Source organism: Cebus imitator, unplaced genomic scaffold (genome assembly GCF_001604975.1).
Source record: "Cebus imitator isolate Cc_AM_T3 unplaced genomic scaffold, Cebus_imitator-1.0 Scaffold41, whole genome shotgun sequence".
NCBI classification, from domain to species: domain Eukaryota; kingdom Metazoa; phylum Chordata; class Mammalia; order Primates; family Cebidae; genus Cebus; species Cebus imitator.
In genome coordinates, this window is record NW_016107356.1 from 4,009,305 (window position 1) to 4,029,784 (window position 20,480).

General features: G+C 47.5%; 1 protein-coding gene across 8 annotated transcripts in view; it reads left to right on the forward strand.

Annotated features, from left to right (window-relative positions):
* The window catches only part of ITSN1 (intersectin 1), a 243,004-nt gene that overhangs the window by 172,632 nt on the left and 49,892 nt on the right, over positions 1–20,480 (forward strand). For 4 of the 8 annotated variants that reach the window (XM_017526166.2, XM_037737649.1, XM_037737648.1 and 1 more), the window contains 4 exons: positions 402–523; positions 4,686–4,803; positions 7,084–7,275; positions 7,632–9,139. In XM_017526166.2, the coding sequence (XP_017381655.1) occupies positions 402–523; positions 4,686–4,803; positions 7,084–7,275; positions 7,632–7,633 (434 nt within the window). In that variant the 3' untranslated portion in view covers positions 7,634–9,139. Of the gene's footprint in view, positions 1–401; positions 524–4,685; positions 4,804–7,083; positions 7,276–7,631; positions 9,140–20,480 lie in introns of those variants that run through there. The other 4 variants (XM_017526161.2, XM_017526162.2, XM_017526163.2 and 1 more) reach the window with 1 other exon arrangement.

Consider the following 20,480-nt stretch of genomic DNA (forward strand, 5'->3'; position numbering starts at 1 on the left):
GTTTAGTCATTGAGTGCTACTGTGCTGAGGTGGGTGGCAAATGAGGCCCCGCCCTTAGCCTCAGGACATTCGCAGTAATTATGGGAAGGATGTGACAGAAGGTGCCAGGAGTGGGCAAGGAGCAGACCTTACGGAGGGAAGTTGGTAAGTTTCGTGAGATGACCAGGGAGCCTGCTGCCCACTGAGGGCTCGAGGATCAGCCAAGCTCTTGAATGCTGTGTCTGCCTGATAGCTCTGGGAACAGGGGCGATTCAGGGAGCCTTACTCGTTGGGTAGAAATCCAGCCGAATACATTGGTTTTGATGATGTTCATCTGTAAATCTGGGAGGCGCCTGCATCTTCTTGGCCTTTTCTCCTGCTGACTCTAACAGTGCACCGCAATGTTTGATCTTGTTTTTCAGAAATTGCCCAGGTTATTGCCTCATACACCGCCACCGGCCCCGAGCAGCTCACTCTTGCCCCTGGTCAGCTGATTTTGATCCGAAAAAAGAACCCAGGTGGATGGTGGGAAGGAGAGCTGCAAGTCAGTGTCTTTTCTACTTATTTACAGTTCTCTATCCAAGTTTCAATATGCAAAATCTCAAAGGGATGCTATTTTATTATAAAGTACAAATCACCCCTCACTACCTAAATTCTGCATTTGGGTAATAGGAGATGCCACATTTTCTGTATTTGTTTAGTTCCTAAGCTTCAGGCAGCTGGTAACAGATTTCTGAGAGCTAGGAGCTCATATGAAAACATATCTTTCCATTCCTGAGTTCGGATAGTGAGTGTTGGCATAGTGAGAACTCATATGATGAGGGATGGCTGCATCGTCCTTAAGTGTCTTGGCATTAGAGAGTGGAGCTTTTCCTCAGTGGTATTAGAAGGTGTGGCACAGTAGCAGGTTTCTTTGCATTCAAAGCCACATCCATACATTATAGTATTTTTAGTTCCCCTGTGTGCATGTATGTGCGTGTGTGTGTGTGTGTGTGTGTGTGTGTGTATTAATCATATCTTCTTGTTACACATTTTACCATTCCAGATACCTACTATAAGTCTCATTTCCAGAGACAAAGATGCTTTAAAAAGGTTACTGTTACACAGCCCTCATGGTAAAACTTGTTAGAATCATTGATGGATGCCAAATCTACAGGAAATTTTCAGTAGGAGCAGAAAATGTGCATGGTCTTGAAGTGACCCCCACAGATTGCTTGTGATTTTCAGGGAAACGCAGTCATTATTGAGTGGAGAACTACGACAGCACCTGAATCAGGTGATCAGAATGATCAGCAGCGGGGAGACCAGTGGACATCATGTGTGTGCAGCTGTGCAGGGAGGGACATTCAAAAATGTCAGGATCATAAAAGACAAAACCTGTCGAAAGGGGACTAAAGAGGCGTGAGGACTGACTGCAGTGTTAGACTCAGTCCTGTGTGAAAGGAAACCATGCTGGAAGGGACATTATTGGGATAATGGGCAAAATCAGGTTATGGACGCTTAGATTAGACAAAATTGTTGTACCAGTGTTAAATTTACTGAAAGTGATAACTGTACTGTGGTCATATAAGAGAATATTCTTATTTTTAGGAGATACATGTTGAAGTATTTAGGGGTAAAGAGTTAAGATGTAAGCAACTTGCAATCAGATGATTCAGAAAAAGAGCTTACAGAGGAGGGGGTGGGGAGGGAGAAAGCGCACAGATGAGGGAGCAGCTGGCATTGAGTGTTGACAGTAGGTGAATTCGGGTAAAGGGCCTACGGGTGTTCTGTGTGCTTTTCTTGCCACTTTTTTGTGAATTTGAAATCATTTCTAAATTAAAAGTTGCCTTTGAAAAGTTACATAGCAGTTACTTGAGAGGTAAGCCAGCTGACTTCCGCCTCCCCACATCCTCCCCCATCCAAAGCAAAGATGAGCCTCAAACAGCCAGGCGGGCACCTGGGCACCCACTTCATAACTCAGTGAAGGACGGGGCTTGCTCCCTGGTTGCCTGCCTGGGGCCTGTGGAAGGGCTAAATTTCCCTGCAGCCATTGTCTAGCCTTTGTTGAATGTAGGTTTCTGCTACGTAACACAGGGGGCCTCAGTAAGGCTGGGTGAGATACAGGAAGGAATGGTTTCTGGAATGCTTCGTGAGGAAGGGACCTGTGGGAACCCTTTGGTGCCCACTAGTGGGCCTGTAGACAGACTTCCCGAATCAGCTGGTGTTTACCCATGAGCAGGACCGTGTGGAACTAGGCAAGTTTGAGGGGGAAGAGAGGCAGGAAACCATTGCTGTACGGTGGGCTACCCTCAGAAGACAGACCCTCGGGGTGCTGAGGAATGGGGAATTGGAACAGCAGGAGCAGGAAGGAGGAAGGCCCTGCTTGTGAAGGCCTTGGGTCTCACACAGTCCTCTGTCCACTCTGTGGAGGCAAGCCTGAGGCCAGGACAGGAAGAGCCTCACTGGAGAGCTGAACATGTAAGAAACACGTCTTGGCTAGAATAGAAGGCGCAACCTGGAGTGTAGCCAAAGTCAGATCTTCCCCTGGGGAGCTCCCTGGTGGACGCCCATAAACGTCCTTTCACTGGTTCAGGAATCTGACCTCTGGAGGCCTGGAAATCCACTCCTAGAAGTCAGCATGCCTGCTCCTGTGCTGGGGAGGGAGAGGCCTCCTTAGACCCTCAGGTCCCACTTCCTGCTTAGAGTTGTGCTGTGTCACCCATTGGCCCTGCCATCAGCATGTTCCCGTCCTGTTTTGGAGACGTGGGAGACTCCCATCGCCTTCCTCCTCACCTGCGGGGCCCCTTGCCCCAGTGCAGCCTCACGTCTTAGCACTGAGCAATGACGTCTCTACACCAGCCTTTGAAACAACAGCACCCTCTGTTCTCCTGCCTCACTGCCCTTGTTCATGACATTTCTCCCCAGGAGCCAACTGACTCCTACCTCTCCAATTCCACAAGAGCTGCAGATCCCACTTCTGGAAACTCTCTGTGACCATCCCAACCGGAAGCACCATCTCCCTTCCCAGAGCTCCAGTGGTGGCGCCATGCCTGCACCACTCTTTAGTATTTTATATACTTTGCTTTTTGTGCACATTTCTTATATCTGCATGTAGCTGACAAGCCCCTTGGAGACAGCAGCCATATTTTCCGGTCCCCATACCTCTAGCACTGTGCTTAAGTGAGAGTTTGAATGGTTCTTAGGATCTACGATAAGGTGGCTGAGTTGCCATGGCCTGGGAAAGCTCCTGGTGCTGTCACTAGAGTGCCTCTCAGTGTGGATCCACAAATGGGGAAACACCAGTGAGGTCTGTGTCCTGCCCTCGTGCAGCTGCAGGAATGTGGGAAAGAGTGGTGTCATTGCGAGCTGAATGATGGTGGTACACTTGGTAGATAAGCATGTGGAAACCTGTAAACAGATGGCTTCAGTCATCGGCAGGTTCACTGTGAACATAAAAGCTGTAGTCCTTGAGCCAAGGGCATGAAATCTATCAGACCTCAAGGAAACGGAAACCTGCCCTGTGTTCTAAAAGTGACCCAGAGTTGTCCTTGAGAAATTGGCAGGTAGGAGGGCAGAGGTGATGTGATAGAAGTTTTCTTTTAGTTTTATTTTCTTCTTTTGGGAACAGGTAATTATAGTCACATGGTTTAAAATTCAAATGGTACAAGGGGATAGATATGTCTCCCTCTCACCCTTGTTCCCACAGGTAGCTGTTTTGATCAGAGCCTTGTTTCTAGACGTGTGTGTGTGTGTGTGTGTGTGTGTGTGTGTGTGTGTGTGTGTACACATGCGTGCATATGCACAATGAAGTTTTGGGTTCTCTTTTCTTGGTGGTGTACAGAAGGGTAGTCAAAGCCCACCTCATGATCCCTAACCTGAGTCTTTTCATGGGATTGTGTCATAACTGCAAGCCCTACCTCACCAACTTCGTTATAAACTCCCTGTGTCATCTACTGTCCCTCTCTAACAACATGGCACAGAAACACTCCATAGATGAGTCTTATGTTGAATCAGATTGAATTAAATGAGAAAGGAATGGCGTTGAAAACTGTGGCTTTACCTATCACATGGGCCTACACGTTTGTGAAAATAATGTTTAGTCTCCATGTGTTCTGTGTGCACCACATGTATATCATCTTGCATCTAAGGATGTACATTACCCATAAAGGGGAGTGCATCTTGGCTTGCCACTAACTGCCTGTGGCCTTGGGGCTGTCACTTAACTTTTCATTTGGAAATTAGAATAATAATAGTATTATCCTTCTGGAACTGTTGTGTGCATAAATGCACAGGGCCTGGCTCATAAAAAGTACTCAGTGAGTATTGATGGCCATTGTTGTTATTATTATATTATTATTCCTAAAACCCATATACAGTGTTGGCATTAACCATAATGTTTACATTACCTGAAATAAACATCTGAGTGCTAGCATTAAATGAGCAGAATTTCCTATCCTAGACAATCCATGGCATATCCTGATTTTGTGATCCACACAGTCTAGAGCAAGCAAAAACATTCTGGGCTTTGCTAACCAATGACTGCCACAGTTTGAATTTTAGCTATGGTGTTTTACATTTGTGACCTGGTAATCCATAGATTTTACTGTTAGTGTCATTTGTTTTTCAGTTATATGTGAGCTTTACATAGGTGCTTTGTTATAAAGTGAAATGTATTACAAAAGATGAACCTTTAAAAATGTTTGATATAATTATTTTCTTACTAGGCCCGTGGGAAAAAGCGCCAAATAGGCTGGTTCCCAGCTAATTATGTAAAACTTCTAAGCCCTGGGACGAGCAAAATCACTCCAACAGAGCCACCTAAGTCAACAGCATTAGCAGCAGGTAAGGCATTTCCAGTGTCTAACTGGAAAATGGTCTGCATGTCACTTGAGTTTTTCCACTTGATTTTCTCTCTAAATATCTTAGGTTGTTTTTCACATACACTTTAAAGCACTTCTTGTACTTGCTTGGACTGACACCAACTAATGTGATATGGAATATGTCTTTCGAAAGGACCAAATATCTAAGTGGCTTTTCTGTGCTGGATACAACAGAACCCTTGTTGGAATGCTCTTCCTGCAGGAGTCATGAATGCTGTGGCATTAAGGCCAGATTTTCCTCTTGATTTCCTTCCAGCCATTTAAATTGGGGTTTAGGCTAGGGGGTGAGGCCACAGAAAGTGACACCCAAAAATAAACGGCTGGGGTCTCATTAGGTCAGGAGATGGAGCTGGGGGCCATGGGGGTTGGGGGCTGTGATGTGACTAAAATAGCTCCCCTGTGACATTCACTATGGGCAGAGGGGGATTTCTCTGGGTGGGCAGGATATTGTGCTCACTTTCCTGGAGGACTGGAAAAGAGCAGAGCACAGTAGTTGGCCTGGTAGGCTATTTTGTGATTGAAGGAACCAAATTAGATGCTTCAGTAAGATCTGAGAGAGGTGAGGTCAGGGGAGCAGATTTCTGCATTAGGTCTTTAAGCCACCATTCTTGGTTGGCTTTTGTGGAAAGTGTAGAATTTTTGTTTCAATACCTTGTGGTTTAATGTCTGTGTTGTATGTACCCAGTGAGATAAGATTGAAACGTGGCAGCCTTCTCGAGAAACTTTGTGATGAGCCCCAGTCCCCACTGGGCCTCTTTGCTTGAGCTGTGGCCTCGTGTAGGCTGAGGAGTGTGGTTCTCACAGGGTCTGCTGTCCCCCGGGGAGTTGTGTCAGTATCCCTCCACTTCGTGTACAGCTCCTTCCTCAGGACATGTGAAATCATTTACTGAAATGATTGAATTAGCTGGAGAATTTGAAAAGCCTAAACCTATATATATAGGTTGATTAAGAAAGAGTAATAGGGACTGTGACCTGATGGTGCAGACTCATCTGAAGTAGAAGTGCCAAAGAATGAGAACAATTTTACCTCCAGAGACTTGAGAGAAAACTAGCAAAGTAAAATTGTTCTTGAGGGTGAAGATTTCTTTCAAGACATCATTTTGAGACGCAAAGATATAGCAGAACAGTCTTTTAAAACATTGGTTTTAGGCCAGGTGTGGTGTCTTGCGCCTGTAATCCCAGCACTTTAGGAGGTCGAGGCGGGCAGATCTCTTGAGGCCAGGAGTTCCAGACCAGCCTGGCCAAAATGGTGAAACCCCATTTCTACTAAAAATGCAAAAATTAGCCAGGTGTGTTGGCCCATGCCTGTAATCTCAGCTACTTGAGAGGGCGAGACAGGAGAATCACTCGAACCCCAGAAGCAGAGGTTGCAGTGAGCCGAGATCACACCACTGCACTCCAGCCTGGGCAACAGAGCAAGGCTGTGTCTCAAATAAATAAAAAAAAAAAACACTGGTTTGCATTTTCACTAAGATTTGGAATTCTTGGAGGTCAGAGATAATTTGACCTAATAAATTACCTTCCAGGGTAAACCAAAAAGGAAAGATAATAGTAAATTCCCCATGATACACCGCTGTCCTGTGCAGCGGAAGATGGGATGGGGTTTTACGCCAGTCTGTCTGGAGTCAGCAGTAGAAAGGAGTTCCACTGCACTTGAAACGGAAGCCCTTAATTAGCACTGTACATTTTCTGCTGACAAGTAAACATGAAAAAGAGGACGATATTATAAAAACTAAAGACTTGGCGAGGCATGGTGGCTCATGCCTGTAATCCCAGCACTTTGGGAGGCCAAGGCAGGCAGATCACGAGGTCAGGAGATTGAAACTATCCTGGCTAACATGTCAAACCCCATTTCTACTAAAAATACAAAAAATTAACTGGGTGTGGTGGCATGCGCCTATAGTCCCAGCTACTCAGGAGGCTGAGGCAGGAGAATCGCTTAAATCTTGGGAGGTGGAGGTTGCAGTGAGCCAAGATTGCGCTGCTGCACTCCAGCCTAGGCGAGTGAGCAAGGCTCCGTCTCAAAAAAAAAAAAAAAAAAGCTTTTGCTGTTGTCTTGGTTTTTAATTCTTTGTCTTCCTCTATTGCCCACACCGTAAAAGCCTGATAGAACAGTTCCACCTACTGTCATCCTTTTCTGAAAGGACAGAAATAGTAGCTGGGAATGTTGAATGGCTTCACGGTGCCTGTTGCTCGTTCTCCAGCGAGTGTGCTGTCACTCACCCAGCCCTGTCTCCTGCAGTGTGCCAGGTGATTGGGATGTATGACTACATTGCGCAGAATGACGACGAGCTGGCCTTCAACAAGGGCCAGATCATCAATGTCCTCAACAAGGAGGACCCCGACTGGTGGAAAGGAGAAGTCAATGGACAAGTGGGGCTCTTCCCATCCAATTATGTGAAGCTGACCACAGACATGGACCCAAGCCAGCAATGTAAGTGCCCTGGTGGCTCTGTCGCCTCGCCTCTCTGGTATCTTCCGGTAAAACATGCAGCATTGCTCTGATTCTGCTGAGTTTGCAGAACTTAAAGCTAGACCATTGCTGCATTCGCAATCGTCTCTTTGAAGACCTTCTGTAATGCAAGAGTTTATCTCGTGGGGTTTTTTTTTTTTCTTTAATTTTCATTCCTTCTGTAGCATGTCCCCTCCCTCCCCTCCCTCCTTTTTCCTTTTTTTTTTTTTTTTAAATCATTTTGGCACCATGCTGTTTACATGCCTGACTCATTTTCCTAGCTTGAATTTTGCTCATTGTTTTGTTTTGCTTATGTGTTGTTTTCCTCCTTTTTCTAGGAATCATATGTTGTCCATCCCCCCCTCAGGCTTGAAAGTCCTCAAAGAGACCCACTATCCCATATCACTGCCCAGAGGGATGATGGGAGATGCAGCCTTGATCATGTGACTTCCAGCATGATCACCTACTGCCTTCTGAGTAGAAGAACTCACTGCAGAGCAGTTTACCTCATTTTACCTTAGTTGCATGTGATCGCAATGTTTGAGTTATTACTTGCAGAGATAGGAGCAAAAATTACAAAAACACACAGGGTAGTGGGTCCTTTTGTGGCTTTCCTAGTTACTCAAATTGACTTTCCCCCACCTTTGCACAGGTGCTTTCAATAGTTTTAAAATTATTTTTAAATATATATTTTAGCCTTTTAATAAACAAAATAAATGACTTCTTTGCTATTTTGGTTTTGCAAAAAGACCCACTATCAAGGAATGCTGCATGTGCTATTAAAAATTGTTCCAAATGTCCATAAATCTGAGACTTGATGTATTTTTTTATTTTGTCCAGTGTTACTAACTAAACTGTGTAGTTTGGGGCTTTTCCCCCTTACTATAGAAGTGCAGAGGAGTTCAGTATCTCTGTTTTAAAGACATATAGAATGAGCCCAATTAAAGCGAAGGTGTTTGTGCTTGTTTGTGTGTATCAGCTGTACCTTGTTGAGCATGTAATACATCCTGTACATAAGAAATTAGTTCTTTCCATGGCAAAGCTATTACCTTGTACGATGCTCTAATCATATTGCATTTAAGTTTATTTTGCACAGTGACCTTGTAGCCACATGAGAAAGCACTCTGTGTTTTTGTTTGGTCTCAGATTTATCTGGTTGAGTTGGTGTTTTGTTTGGGGTTTTTAATTTTGCGTGTTTGCATAGCATTAAATCAGTAGACAATGCCGTTGAGGTGGTTACGATCAACGATATCCACAATCTCATTTTAGTCTCTGTTACAGGAAGTTTTATTCCAATTATTTTTCATGGAATGACCTATTTTGAACAAGTAATTTTCTTGACAAGAAAGAATGTATAGAAGTCTCCTTGCAATTAATTTCCAATGTTTACATTTTTTAACTAGACTGTGGAATTTCTACAGATTAATATGAAATGGAGCTCGTGGTCTGTTTGTGTGTTGGATATGCCGTAGCCGAAGCCCTGTCTGTCTTTTAAACACTAGTTGGAAGCTCTCAATAAACATGCCTGCTGCTCACAGCACAGAAAATGGGGTAGGGGGAGCCTCAAGCACAATCTAGCTATCCTCCTAAAGACTCTGTAACGCGCACGCCCCTCGCGTTTTCCCGGCGCTGTCGGGAGACTGTGCTGGCGGTCGTGTAGAGGTCCTTCTCCTTTCACATGGTGCAGAGAGCGAGGACCGCTCCTCCTCGTTCGGTTGCGCTTCAGTATTTTCATGGATATGAATGTAAAATATATAAATATATAAACCTGCGGCTTTAACAACTGTAATACAACCTTTTGAATTAGTTACGTGTATAGATAATTAAATTCTTCATATAAAAGTTAGACGGAAATGTCTCTGTGTTCTTGATGTTGGAAGCTGGCAGTGGTGGTGAGGAACCAAGGAGACTAGATGTCAGCAGTGGCCTGCCGCCCCGTGTCAATCGTGTGCTTCGAAATACAGACATAATCAGAGGCTCACCGAGTCTTTGTTGAACAGTCTCCCTCTCCCCTTGCTCTCCACCCTCCCTGATCAATATGCAAATGATCATTCCTTATAATACCAGTTTCAAAGCATTGAACTCTACCACCCAGTTTAGTCGTTAACTGTCTCACCAGGCTTTTGATATAAGTTGTTGACACATTGAGGGTGTGTGATTCAGCTCAGGGTACAAACTGTTTGTCCAAAAGATGTATCATAATGTACTGGTGAACACCCCCAAAAATACGTGGGTAAAGACAGAAACTTCCCATGTCCCACACTGTTGTCTGGGATCAGCTTTTGCCTGGCACACTTGGCAGAAATAAACCAGCATACACATGTTGCTACATTGTTTGCTGCAATGACCACATGCTTGATTCCATCCTCATGAACTTCACTTATTGGACCTCTCCTGCCATTCTGTGGAAAAGTGGTTTCCTTCATCAATTCAGCAGATATTTTGGGGGGGATGTCTACCATATGTTGGGTGCCCCATTGGCTTCTGGGAGGAGTGTGGCACTCCATGGAAACAGGATCTCTGTCTTCATGGAGTTCATAGTTTAATGGGAGGAACAAACAGAAAACCAAACTCCTGCAATCTACATAAATATACACAGTATGTGTGTGACAAGGTGACAAGTTCTGCATGAGAAGTTTGGATGGCAGGTACCACTGAGCAGACTGGCGGGGCCAGGGGAGGGCGGCCACAGGGAAAGGATCAGAGAACCTTGGGGTGGGAGTGGGGAGAGTGCTGTTTGAGCTGAGACCTGAGGAGTAAGGAGGAGCCAGATGGAGTGGGGGAAGAGGCATGGCTATTGTAGATGGATGGAGCTATCAGGAATGCCAAGGCCCAGAGGTGGGTGGAGAGATCCTTCTCACTGCCCCCCAGGCCACCCCCTTTTCAAGCAACGGCTGAGTCTGCAAGCCCTATCTCTTCCCCAGGACCCCTTCAGCTGTGTAAGCCAGTGTTGATTGTCCAGTCTTGAGTTTGGCTGGAAGGGATGCAGTTGTGAAGGTGGGTACTACTACGTAACACTCCACCTCAGTCACTCCAGAGGCCTCGCGCCCTCACTGTGGGCCATTCCTCCAGGCTTGCCTCCGGCTTTGTGAAGCTGACATGGGTTGTTGCCCAGGAAGCTGTGCTTTCCCCTCACACATCATTCCGTTTGCATTTGATTATAGAGTATCCATTGGACCCCATGATTCTCAGCCAGTGGGAGTGCTGCTGGTGCTCATGGGTAGAGTCAGGGATGCTGCTCATCATCCTACAGGACAGTCCCCCACAACAGAGAATGATCTGGCCCCAGATGTTGCCAGAGCTGAGGTTGAGAAGTGCAAGGCTCACCCCACTGGCCACTGTGGTTAATGTTCACCTGGTTATTCACCACCAGAAAGGCTACTCCAGAAACTCCTGTTGAATAAATTTAATCACTTAATAAGCTCATATATCTGTAGCATCAAAAGTATCTCAAAACCTTGGTTTTATATTTCAGAATCTTACTCTTTTTTATCTCCCATACTTTGCACTTTGGTACTAGATTAAACTAGTCATATTCACAGAGAATCTGGTCAACAAAAAATTGAGTATAAAGGAAAGAAAACATCTTTCTTCTAATAAATTAGCGAAGGGATACTAGGTATCTCCTTTGGCCCCAGAGTCTAAAGGTATCAGGTTTTGGTTTATTTATCTGTTCTTTAGCTATTTGGTTTTTATTCTTATTTTTTGAGATGGAGTCTGGCTCTCACCCAGGCTGGAGTGCAGTGGTGCGATCTCAGCTCACTGCAGCCTCCACCTCCCAGGTTCAAGTGATTTTCCTGCCTCAGCCTCCTGAGTAGCTGGGATTATAGGCATGTACCACCACGTCCGGCTAATTTTTGTATTTTTGGTAGAGACAGGTTTCACCATGTTGGCCAGGCTGGTCTGGAATTCCTGACCTTAGGTGTTCTGCCCGCCTCCCAAAGTGCCGGGATTACAGGCGTGAGCCACCATGCCTGGCCTAATTTTTGCATTTTTAGTAGAGATGGGGTTTCGTCATGTTGGCCAGGCTGGTCTTGAACTCCTGATCTCAGGTGATCCACCCACCTTTTCCTCCCAAAGTGCTGGGATTACAGGCATGAGCTACCATGCCTAGCCTGTTTCTTTTTAACTGATTATTAAATCATTTAATTTCATATTGGTATGTGTAAATATATTTGCAAGTGAACTTTGGTACTTCACTCCAATGGTATTAGACAAGATGGGGCCCAAACAAGATTGTCCTCATTATGCACTTACAAATCACTCTCCTCTGGCCGGCTGCGTCTCCACACTGCAGGGCAGGGCTTGCAGAGTTGGGGAGTGTGGTGGTTGGACTCCCCAAGTGGCCCAGGCCTCAGACTGCCTCTGTACAAAAAGGTATCTGGGGCCAGGCATGGTGGCTTACACTTGTAATCCCAGTACTTTGGAAGGGTGAGGCAGGTGTATCACCTGAAGTTAGGAGTTTGAGACCAGCCTGGCCAACATGGCGAAACCCAGTCTCTACTAAAAATCCGAAAATTAGCCCAGAGTGGTGGTGGACATCTGTAATCCCAGCTACTCGGGAGCCTGAGGCAGGAGAATCACTCGAATCCGGGAGGCGGAGGTTGCAGTGAGCCAAGATCGTTACACTGCACTCCAGCCTGGGTAACAGCGAAACTTCCTTTCAAAAAAAAAAAAAAAAAAGGCGTCTAGGAGAAGCTGATCTAAAGCAGTAACGCAGCCCTGTGTTATGTCACAAAATATCACACCATTACACGCATGGTAGAAACTGGTATCTGTCCTGTTTCTGGAAGGAAACCCGGGCAGACCTAGGCCGCCATAGCAAATAGCAATGATTGGGTTATCTATGCCTTCATTGATGCCATCAGAAGGAAACCTAACACTAGCTTAGGAAAACCCTCCAAATACTAGATTTAACCATATGAAATTGTCAATTCTTAGCTATAAAAACAGCGATCTGTATGATTCAAACTAGTATAATATATGATCACGTGGCACATGGTAGGTTAGGTAAAAAACAAAACAAAACAAACAAAAAAAACAACCTATTAAGTGAGTGAGTGAAATAAACTAGCACTATAGAAAACACCAGAGTCGCAGCTTATGACACATTCCACAACACCCTCAGAGAGAAGACCATGCTGTCTCTCCAGTTACCTTTTCCTTTAGATGTGAGCTTCCCAAAAGCAACAGTGCCCTTAGAAGGGGCTGCTCCTGGAGTCTTGCTCATTTGGTCTAAGAAGGAGGCTGAGGACCAGGGACCATTATCTGGGCCACGTCTCCACTCCAGCACAGAGCAGGGGCAGCACCCCACCCAGGTAACAGTTGGGGAACAGGCACAGGAAATCACAGTCCTGCTTCATTAATCCTATTCATTGTCTTTAGTTCCAAAAATACTCAAGAGAATATTTATGAAAATGGCATTGGATGCCAATGGTCCTAAAAATTCAAGGAAAAATAGCTCCTCCTTTGAAATGCCTGGTGTTTTGGGTCTGGTAGGATAAGGAAACATGATGCAGTCCAAGATCACAGTAGCCTTATGCGAATGGTTCGCTTCAGCCAGAGTTCTCTTGGGCCCTTCTTTGAGAAAACCCCACATAGGAAAATCCAGGCTTCCAGAGTGTCTCCTGATGTCTAGATAGCTATTCCCTTTCAGAAGGTTCCATAGCCTCTTGGGAAAAGTCTATTCTTTAAATGCCTCCCCAGGCATTTTTAAGTTGTGTGACCTGATTCACAAAAATGTGTTTTTTAATAAAAAGTGAGCACCTGGCCTGGGCATGGTGGCTCACGCCTGTAATCCCAGCACTTTGGGAGGCCGAGGCGGGTGGATCGCCTGAGCTCAGGAATTCGAGACCAGCCTGACCAACATGGAGAAATCCTGTCTCTACTAAAAATACAAAATTAGCTGGGCATGGTGGTGCATGCCTGTAATCCCAGCTACTCGGGAGGCTGAGGCAGAATTGCTTGAATCTGGGAAGCGGAGGTTGCAGTGAGCCAAGATCGTGCCATTGCACTCCAGCCTGGGCAACAAGAGTGAAACTCTGTTTAAAAAAAAGAAAAATAAAAGAGCATCAGCTGTAGGAGAGAGAGAGAGAGAGAGAGAGAGAGAGAGAGAGAGACACACACATACACACACACAGTGTCCATGCAACTTGCTGTTGGGCATACTACCTCTTAGAAGCAACCAGCTACCATGTTATTGGTTTATGATGTCAAGTTTGTGTGTGTGTGTTTGTGTGTGTGAAAGAGAGAGGGGCAGTGAGCAGCAACTTTCAGGTGACTTAAATGCCTTCATCTGTAGCTTGGTAACAGTAAGTCAAACGGTGAGTTCAGGGTACAGCCAGAAGACAGATAGATAGATAAATACTGTTCTATAGAAGATCCTGGCAGAGGCTGCCAGCTACTATTTCCAATCTGCTTGGCATATCGCTTCTGAGTGATGTTGCAAGCCTCAAAAGAAATGTTCCTTATTTCAACGAAGCTTATCATGTCTTTAAGGGCTGAACAGTTCCTTCTCTTGATACAGTTTCTCTGAACTCTGACCCAAGAGAGAGAACACTTTTGATCTGCCATTTTTCATTAAGAAAGCTGTTTCCCTTAGTGAGGAGAAACCCCTGATGCCCCTGCTTTCCCCTCACATTTCCCACGCTGTCCTCTCCCCTTCTGATACCTGTCGCCACACACTCATGCACGCTGACCCACTGCGTTGCTTCCCAGGTCCCACCCAGAAAGTGGGGAAAAGCCTGGGCTGGGGGTGGAGTGCAGAGCTGTGCTCTGAGGATTATTCAGTGAAGTCTGTATCTTAGAGAACACTGAGCACAAGGCCTGCACCTGGAGCTGAGGGCACTCAGGGGCTTGGGAAACAGTGATGTTCTCAAGTTAGCTTTTCTTTTTTTTTTTTTTTTTTTTTTTTTTTTAAATGATTTTTCTTTTTTTTTTTTTTTTTTTTTTTTTTTTTTTTTGAGACAGAGTCTCACTCTGTTGCCCTGCAACATCCATCTCCCCTGTTCAAGCAATTCTTCCTCAGCCTCCTGAGTAGCTGGGATTACAGGCACGTACAACCACGCCTGGCTGATTTTTGTATTTTTAGAAGAGACAGGGTTTCACCAGGTTGACCAGGCTGGTCTCGAACTCCTGACCTCATGATTCGCCTGTGCTGCGATTACAGGCCTGAGCCACCACGCCCGGCCCTCAAGTCAGCTTTTCAAACTCTCTGGCAAGTCCTTGTTCTAGGTGTACCATTTGATGCACAGATATATGCACACATGTGTCCACAGCTCCAGAGCTCCCACCTCCACAGAACCAGTGGCTACATCTTTGGAAAGATGGGGAAGGGGCCCCTCTTCCCTCATGCGATTCCATCACTGCTGGGGTTGCCATGGGAGTTTGGAGCCATTGGTAAGGATTCCAACATATTTTCAACCCGCAAGCTCAATGCTGACCCACCTCAGCCCTTTGTCCTTCTCGCCTCCACTGGGGGAGTTTGCCAAAGGCTCAGGCTTGCCTAAGACGCCCTCAGTCTGAGCCAAACGTAAGAACATATGTTGCTGTAGCTTTTCAATTTTCATTCCTGGCCTCCAGAAAAACATGGTGCTGTATATAACAACACGGCTTCTCTGCAAGTTCAGTCTAATACCTTACTCCATTTCTCTCATAATTTTGCAGCATTCTATTTTCCTGTAAACCACTTCCCTATAGGAAGATAGTGATTCAGACGGGACATCAACATAACTGCATCTGGGGACCTTATGGAGGCTAAGCAGCAATCCATGAGGGTGGCTCAGAGCACGGGTTCAAATCCCAGCTCTGCCGCTTACTAGTGGTGTGATCTTGGGCAAGTTATGTAATTGCTTCAGTTTCCTCATTTGCATATGGAGAGTTAATGATGACATCTAGTAGAGAATAATAGCTTTGTTGCTGTTGCTTTTTTTGGAGAGAAAGGCATTTGTGCCTGGTCAGTGAGCATCGCGAGATCCAATCAAGTGGCTTCTTTCATTAAACCAAAACAGCAGGTAGGTTATGTGCATTTTTAAGACATTTTAGAGGCTGGGCCTGGTGACTCACACCTGTAATCCCAGCACTTTGGAAGGCTGAGGCAGGTAGACCATGAGGTCAAGAGATTGAGACCATCCTGGCCAACGTGGTGAAACCCCGTTTCTACTAAAAATACAAAAATTAGCTGGGCGTGGTGGCACACACCGGTAGTCCCAGCTACTCAGGAAGCTGAGCCAGGAGAATCGCTTGAACCCAGGAGGCGGAGGTTGCAGTGAGCCGAGATGGAGCCACTGCACTCCAGCCTGGTGGCAGAAGGGGACTCCACCAAAAAAAAAAAAAAAAAAGACTTTTTAAACATGCTTTTATAGATTAGGAATTTCAGAGACAAAAGATTGGACAGCTTCCCTAAAAACTTTCAGATGTCTCATTGCAAGATTGGCCCCACCAATCTGTGCACGAACCCTGGCCCCCTTTGCTCTGTTAGCAGGAGGTCCACCGGTGGAAGCAAGTGGCTTTTTAAACACCTTCACTGCTCTCCTCAAATGTGTGGAGACGTTCTCTGGACGAAAGACCAGAGCCTACTCAGCAGACTCTTGGTTGATGTGGACAAGCTGCCTGTGTTTCACACGGTCGACGGTGGGGAGGCCACCAGGGAAAATGGAATGTGCAGGGCTTTTAAATGTCACGTCTGGACTGTGTTGGCAGGCCCATGCAGCGCTCCACAATAAACCTGTCACAAATGCGTTGAGTCACTGGGTCCTTTATTTCTCATCACGGCATTCTGTGGCCTTGTGTTCTCTTGCCAGCAAAGAATGGAACGTTCAGCCCCTAGATATGCCGGCTGCTGGATTTTTTAAGCCATCATCCAGCTTAGATAAGGGACATGGGCTGCCAGGGGGTGCTGCCCCCCAGCGCCGTCTCCAGAGCAGCTGCCCCCGGCATGCTTAATTCCCTCCCTGCCCACCACGTGCACCCCAAGATGCCTCTCAAGATCTAGCCCCGCGGTTCCGCTCTGTTTGTCAGGCCTCCAGCAGAGGGGACCAGGCCAGGGATGCCTCTTTCTTCTCTGCAGCGTTACCCTGGAGTCCTGAGGCCCCGTGCCAAAGCCCCACACGGCCGAATCCTCAGTAACAGCCTCCACTGACCTGGAATCCAGTAGGATGCCTCGCTCCATCCCCTCCTCTAGGGATAGAAGTACATCCGCCGGTCCTCTCTGCCTCCCCTTCCCTCCTGCATCCTGTCTTCTCTCCCCACCTCCTGCTGTGTGGTCTGGGAGCCCAGGAGGGGCCCAGCCCACTCTGTTTCCCTCTCCCACTGCCTCCTGAGAGTTGTGGCAGAGGTATATGGAACCAGCCTGGTGATAGGGCCGTGCTCAGCAGAATACAAGCTGAGGAGATGCCTAGAGCTTTCAGGAGCAGCCAACAAGCAGCAGAGAAATGAGTGGTGATTCCAGCTAGTGAAGGATAAGGTGGCACAGAGCGTGACTGGGGGCCAAGAAGCCCCTCTGAAGAGGTGACGCGGGGATGGAGGCCTGGTTGCAGAGGAGGCACGTGCAAAGGTCAAAGGGAGGAGCTTTCTCAGCCCAAGGGACAGCAAGCGCAAAGGCCAGGGCTGAAGGAGCCCCTCGAAGAAGGATGGCTGAGTTTTCCACCTGGTCTGGCTGCACCCACTCTCTCCTTCCAGCTTCCCCCACACTGCAGGCAGAGAGCTATTCTAAAAACATCGCTTCTTCTGCTTAAAATCATCTGGGGGGTGGGGCAGGTGCATTGGCTCACACCTGTAATCCCAGCACTTTGGGAGCCCAAGGCAGAGGATCATGAGGTCAGGAGTTCAAGATCAGCCTGGCCAATATGGTGAAACTCTGTCTCTACTAAAAATACAAAAATTAGCCAGGCGTGATGGTGTGCATCTGTAGTTCCTGCTACTCAGGAGGCTGAGGCAGAAGAATTGCTTGAACCCAGGAGGTAGAGGTTGCAGTGAGCTGAGATTGTGCCACTGCACTCCAGCCTGGGTAATGGAGCAAGAAAATCATCCAGTCCTTGGGGTTCTCAGTCCTCCAAGATAAAAGACCCAAATCTGCTTGGTCTTCAAGCCCTGCTTGATCTTCCCTTTTCTCCAGCCCTCTTGCCTTCCCTCCCCTCATTTATTCCTATCTGTGCTGAATTTTAACACGGCTCAGTTGTCACCTCCTTGGGGACGCCTTCCCTAACCCATGCATTCTTCTGTGCTTGCAGAGGGAACCTGGGCTGGCTGGTAATGGAGCTGCTCTCCAAGAGTCTGCTCAGTGTTCTTTCTCTGCCACCTTTCAGTCATCGTTCTGACCCGTCATGAAAGTCAGGCTTTTGTGGCCCCCATGGCTTTCCAAATGGGCCTATTGCAAACACCTCCTTTGACCACCCCCCCAAACCACTTTATGGTAAGGTCCATTTTCATCATGGAAGTCCCTCCGCAGAGAGAGCCAGAACCCACATCTGAGGCCCACTGTGGCGTCCTGGGCCCACGTCAGCAGAAAGTGATGGGGGTGCAGGCAGGCAGTGTGGACAAGGAGCTCCCCCAGCCTCAGAGACTGCATGACTCAACCCCCTCGACTACTTCCCAGGGCTCTTATGTGCCCACCTGTCCAATAGGGAGGTGGTGCTCAGGTCTAGGGACTTCCTTCATCATCTAGCCCCACTCTGCTGTCCAGTCATACCAACCCAGAACCTTCCCTCCATCACGTCAGCCTCCACCACCACCCCAGGATTCTTGAGTCTCATTAAAGCCACAGGTATGCCCCAGCTACAGATGCCTTTGCCCCACCTCCCCTGCCTCTCCTGCCCACCTGCCTTCACCCCTCCTGATTTCTCTGCCACCTCTCCTGCTCCATTAACTTGTAACAACTCAGCTCTTTTCTGAATTCCTTATCACACAGAAAGATGACTAGATGGAAAGGCTGATATGGTAATACACAGATACTCTTACCTCCCCAGTTAGACTGTGAGCTCCGTGGAGGCAGGGCCCAAATCTTGTGGTTTTGTTATATCCCCATTAAGACCTCCATGGTAACAACACTAATGAGCAGCGATAGTCCCTTTCCTTGTAAAGTTGACTTATTGCAGGGCTCCCAGCCTCCCCTCTGATTACAAACTAGAGGGCAGGGCCCACCTCCCACACACGCATACCCCACTGGTGCCTCACTCTTGCCAGTTGCTCAGGAAGCGCTGTGGCAGACAGTCCTGGGTTGCCTTTCTACCTGCCTGTTCCACAGGCTTGGTCCTTCCTCCCCAGCTAGGCTGTGCGAGGCAGGACACATCAGTGTTTATGCTCTCTGCTGCATGTAGCCTGGAACCCAACACAAAACCTGTGCTTGGCTTTCCCTCCCCAGGAGGAAAGGGAATGGCAGACGAGGCAGCATTGTTTACAAAATAAATTCTCATGAAAAGACCCTGAAACCAGAAGTGAGCTTATGAAACATAAGGATTGTTCTTCATTGTTCCTATAACCATCTTCAGTGTTGTCTATTTATGTATGTACTTGCTTTTATGTCTCCCCCACCAGAACGGAAGCCCCCCAAGAGCAGGGCCCTTGCGGCTCTATGCAGCCGCTGTGAATAAGCAGGAAATGTCGTGGCTGAGGTTGCCTCTTGGGTCTCTACGGGATCAGCTTGCTGAGTTAGGAGAGACTAACCCCAGGGAGCAGGCTGTGTGTGGGTAGACCCTTCTGAAGAAAGTTCCACTGAGATGAGACGTTCACCTGCCCCGCTGGACAGCTCAGAGCTGGTCTGGCCTCCAGAGGTTCCCATGGGCTGGGGCTGTCCAGGTGTGGGTCAGCCAAGGGTCATTTTCAGAGAAGGCCTGGCTGCCTTGACCTAGACTGGCCACTGCCAGCCCCTGCCAGCCCTGGGTTCCAAGGACAGGCACATCCTCTTAGCCTGATCTTGCAGGAATCTACTGCGAGAGAAAAGCGTATGGCCCACCCTCAGGCCTGCCCTCTGAAAACCTGGTGGTTTCCTCATGATTCCATTTCCCGACGTATCACCAGCAAAGATTTGCTTCTTGATGGGGAAGGTAACCGTACAACTCTGGGATCTGTTGTTCCATTCATACAATGAGGGCATTGAGCAGAGAGAGTGGCCTTTGAAGCCACAGCCCTAGGGCTGGGGGTCAGTGGTGGTAGCGTGGCCTGAGGTGCAGCTTCAGGGGGCCCCAAGAGCAGAGTGTCAGATGGTCTCTGGCTCATCACCGGTGGCCTCAGAGAGATGGTGTTCTGTGGTTACAGCCATCAAGCCTCTTGAATGATGGCTTGAGTGACCTGCCATGGGCTGGGTTCAGCTCCACAGTTGTGGCAGCTTTCATGCTCCCCGGGCCTGGACAGATCAATTTCCAAATCCTGCTCCTTTTTCTTGCCAGGTGTCTTGATTTCCAGGCCATCTTTCCTCTGATCTCCTGTCTGCACATTGGAACCACACGGGAGCTTTGCAGACAGCAGGTGCCCGGGCCCCGCTCCAGCCAGTCCAGTTTAGTTGGTCAGCAGGGGCTTGGTCCTTCCTCCCCAGCTAGGCTGTTTCTATAACCACTGAAGATGATATGAACACCGATGTGTCCTGCCTCGCACAGCCTAGCTGGGGAGGAAGGACCAAGGTCAGCAGGGGCACTGGGATTTTTAAAAACTCCTTGAGTGACCCTAGCAGGCGGCCAGATTCCAGGGCCACAGCCCAACCATGCCACACACAGCTGGCATACTGATCCCCTGAAATCCAGCCAAGACCTCCCCAGCTCTGCAGCCAGAGGCTCCTCGACTGAACCTGCCCACTGGTTAGGGCTGCACCGAGCCGTCAGATTCACATGTTGAGGCCCTGACTCCCAGGACATCAGAATATGACTTTGTTTGGAGATAAATTCTCTAAAGAGGTGCTGAAGTGAGCATGAGGCTGTTAGGGTGAGCTCTGATTCCATCTGATGGGTGCCCTTAATAAGAAGGGAAATGCGGACACACGTTCGCTGGAGATTTGCATCCACAGAGGAAAGACCCTGCCAAGGAGAGAGCCCACAGGAGGAACCAGCCTTGATCTTGGACTTCGTCACCTTGATCTTGGACCTTGTATCTTTAGAACTGTGAGAAAATACATGTTTCAGTTGCTGGGTCTGTGGTCTTTGTTTTGGCCACCTGAGCAGACAGGAAGAGGTCTCAGGGAAGAGCATTGACCTCTGTGG